Source organism: Echinops telfairi, unplaced genomic scaffold (genome assembly GCF_000313985.2).
Source record: "Echinops telfairi isolate 266 unplaced genomic scaffold, ASM31398v2 ScPeMD7_7424;HRSCAF=8462, whole genome shotgun sequence".
Taxonomy (NCBI): Eukaryota; Metazoa; Chordata; class Mammalia; order Afrosoricida; family Tenrecidae; genus Echinops; species Echinops telfairi.
In genome coordinates this window covers 6765631-6769212 of record NW_022111324.1, presented here as the reverse complement: position 1 = coordinate 6769212, position 3582 = coordinate 6765631, and the positions used below count along the sequence as shown (strand labels likewise).

Below are 3582 nucleotides of genomic sequence, written 5' to 3'. Positions count from 1 at the left end.
CACATGGTTATCATTTGCATTGGAATGAGGGGTGAGTCAGGTGGTGGAAGCAACTCCAGCCAGACCCCCAGGCTGAACAGAGAATGTGGTACAAGGAAATACGCACAACATATTTGTTGAAAGCACGGACGGATGGGTAGACAGAGGGGTGATAAAGTTTGTTGAGCAAAGCTAAATTAAGCTGAGCCCAACTGAACTGAGTTGAGATGGTTTTAATTGAATGAAATGGAAACAACTTAGCAGAACAATTCTCTTGTACTAAACATACACAATAACAGAGACCATTCTTGGGAAAGTGGTATTCTCAGAGCCAGCAAGGTTACAAAGAGGAAGGAATAACTTGTGATGTGGTCGGACCTGCCCAGACAACATTCAGGATGGCACTATCCTTGGTAGTTCCTGAGGCTTTCCCAATAGCATTTAAATCATCCTCATTCTAAAGAATAAGCATTTTCAAATAGTACAGTCAGGGAGTGGAAATAGATTAAGAGTGAGCTTTGCCGGAGCTATTATCCTTATGATATCATATCTTATGAGAGATCTCATTGCTCAGTGGAGGTGATAAAGATAAGAACATTTATGGGGATGGAAGCAAGCGCTGCAAAGGTGCAGACCAGGTTGATCTTGTTTCCCCCTGCATCTCCAGTGTGTGGAAGGTAATCAGGCCGGGGTTGATGCCCACATGAGTGGATAGTGGTAGACAGATGGGTAGACGAATGAACAGATGGATGGTTGGATCAATGGATGGAAGATGCTAAGCCCAGATTAGGCGTCTACTTTGGGGATCAAATTTGATGCTGTCCAAGGCCTTGGGCCTTCCTCCTCTCTGTCCTCCGCTTTTAATCTGGCTCACTCTTTTTATTCAAATGGCCCTTTGGTTGTTCATCCTCATCAAAGCCTCTTTTATTCAGATACCTTTCAACAGCTAATCCCCACTGCCTCTATCCCTGTACCCTTCCCTCTTCACCTTCCTTCAGACCTTGATCATCACTGCTTCAGTTAAACCTTCTTTCATTAAACCACTCACTTCTCTCCCACAACACCTCTATTTGATGAAATTGTACATCTATTGATGAGATCATTTGATAACTATCTATCTCCTCTAATAGACCATACCCTCTATGAGGTCATCCCACGGCTAGATTTGCCTTTGCTGACCATTATAGATAGCCCAATGTCCAGCACAGCATCAATGCTTCAGGGACAATTTCTGACTCACCAACTGATTCAATTTGCCTTCAGATGTACAATATATAAGAGAATGTTTCAAGTTAGAATAATCGGTAATAAGTATTTATTAAGTACCTATTAAATGCTCATCATTTTACTGGGGTACCAGGAACAAGCCCAGGAGCAAAACCAGGCTCCTGGCAATATTATATCTGTGCCAATTCTTTGCCCTGTGAGGCAAGATGTACAGAATGTCCAAGGCTAGGTAGACAATTAGAACTGTTTCGTACAGTGGATTAAAGATGGCCACAGATCTGTGACACCCCTCTTTTTGAGTCTGGTTGTCCCTGTGACTGTTTGGACCAACAGGTTTGGAGGACAAGAGATTGTGCCAGTGTCTGAACCCAGACTACAAAGGCAACTTCTCTTTCCTGGCCCTTTGCACTCCCTCTGGAAGCCCTGAGTTTCCATTTAAGAAATGCAATTCTCTAACACCACCACGCTGGAAAGGCCATTGGACAGTAGTCTCTGCTGAGCTTCCAACCAGCGGCTCAGGACCAACCTGGTATGTGGACAAGCCCTCTTAGAGGTGGATCACCCAGTCCATCAAGCTCCCCAAGCTGATTCCACATGAGACAAAGACAAGCTGCCCAAATGGGTCCTCCCAGATTCTTGCCATCCGCAAAGGGGAAGCAAAGAAAATGGTTGTGGTGCTATTGAGCTTGGGGCGGCTTGTTAAGCAGCAATGGTGCTATTCTGAGGGCTAGGAAGGAACTTCTGAGCAGGTGCTGTGGCATCGTCTCCCTAATGGTGATACAAAACTAATAAATAGCGGACTGACTCAAGTTTGTTGGGTTGGGGAGTCATGACAATTTAATAGCAAATCACACCCTGCCTCTGTCCCAAAAGTTCAGGACACCAAACATGTTTGTGCTATCAAAATCAGCAATTCAGAAAACTCGCTCGGAGTCTCAAATTTTACATACCTTTGGGTTACATTTCCATTTCAAGTTCAATAATTTCTCTTTGAAAATCTCACCATTATATTTATTAAAAGTTCATAGGCGATCACATCATCAACGATCCTATCATTCTATTAATAGATCTTATTTGTAATTACTATTATGTTACATTATGGCACGATGAATAAAATATTGGCAATTTTTATTTTTTATGCGTCCTACTGAAAGATGAGGTTTGGGGGCAAATGTACAAATCCTGCCATGAGAGAGGATGATTTGCTGAGCCTTCTTTCTGTTGTGTTTTTTAAAAGCACCTGACTATTTTAGGTGAAAGTGTCCGTTGCATATCAGTTTTCTAATCAGCGGTTCACAGGAGCTGAGAACCCAGGCTGGCTGCGGGGTGTGTTTGCGGTGCTGGTAAGGGCTTCCTCCGCGCACACAGCGCCTGGTCGTGGGCACAAAGGCATTGATTTCCCTTTGTCCCTCTAAGGCCTTTAGGGCCCCGCCTTCCAAGAAGGCTTTCTCGCATCTGTGATCAGTATTCCGAGCACAGGAGCACAGACCCAGACTAAGCGGAGACACCAGAGGGCTCCGCACCTGCCAGGTGTGCCGAAGTGTGGCAGGAGACGGCTCGGCAGGGGTGTCGCCAGGATCCTGGCCTGAGAAAGCTTCCTGGGCGCCCTTCATCCCGCCACTTCCTCTGAACAATAGGTGGCTTCAGGATGTGTGGATTTGGTTTTATGAGACCCAGACTGGAGAGGTAGACGATGCCCGTGCTCCAACTCTGAGGCTGTGGGCTTGCGGTGGGAGAATTTAACATTTAAAACAGGAAGTCCTAAGACCCACCCTCTTTTCCTGGGAATGGCAGAGCAAGCTCAGGCTAATTAGCCCGGGAAATCGGAAACTGCCCTCTGAACAGGCAGACACCCCGCCGGTTCCCACTCACCAGCGCGCCCTTGGCCTCGGCGGCAGCTGCTGCAGCCCCAGGAAACTGCGGCCACCTTGCTCTGTTTTTGAACGGAGGATGTAGATTACAAGAGCTTTCTGGATCAAGCGCGATCCGGCGAGATGGAAAGTTAATAGTAATAGAACCCTTTTGTCCGAGGCACCGAGCAAGTCTCCTAAAGAAGGGTGTGGGCAGGGCAACTGGAAAGCCCCGGGGAGCGGAGAACCAGGCTTGGGGTGGAGGCATGGAGTCCCCCCTTTTCCGCGGAGAAGCAGGATTGCAGGAAAAGAAAGGAGGAAGGGGGGTGAGTCCCAGAACAGCTGGGCTGGTTTACATCTGCAGGGCTAGGGCGACAGCAGCCTAGGGGGTGTGATTTATGACCATGGCTGTGCCCTAGCTCGGACCTGAGATGGAGTGAGAGGACACTCAACCTGATTACAAAGCAGCCGAGGGGTAGAGAGGCCTCAGATCGATACACAGCTCATCATAGGCTTAGGAACCGCA

General features: G+C 47.3%; 1 protein-coding gene across 1 annotated transcript in view; it reads right to left on the bottom strand.

The window, feature by feature from the left end:
• The window catches only part of STYXL2 (serine/threonine/tyrosine interacting like 2), a 26940-nt gene extending 24121 nt beyond the window's left edge, over positions 1-2819 (bottom strand). The window contains exon 1 of the mRNA XM_045297952.1: positions 2734-2819. Coding sequence (XP_045153887.1) covers positions 2734-2819 — 86 coding nt within the window. The remainder of the gene's footprint in view (positions 1-2733) is intronic.
• Between the last annotated feature and the right edge of the window lie 763 nt (positions 2820-3582).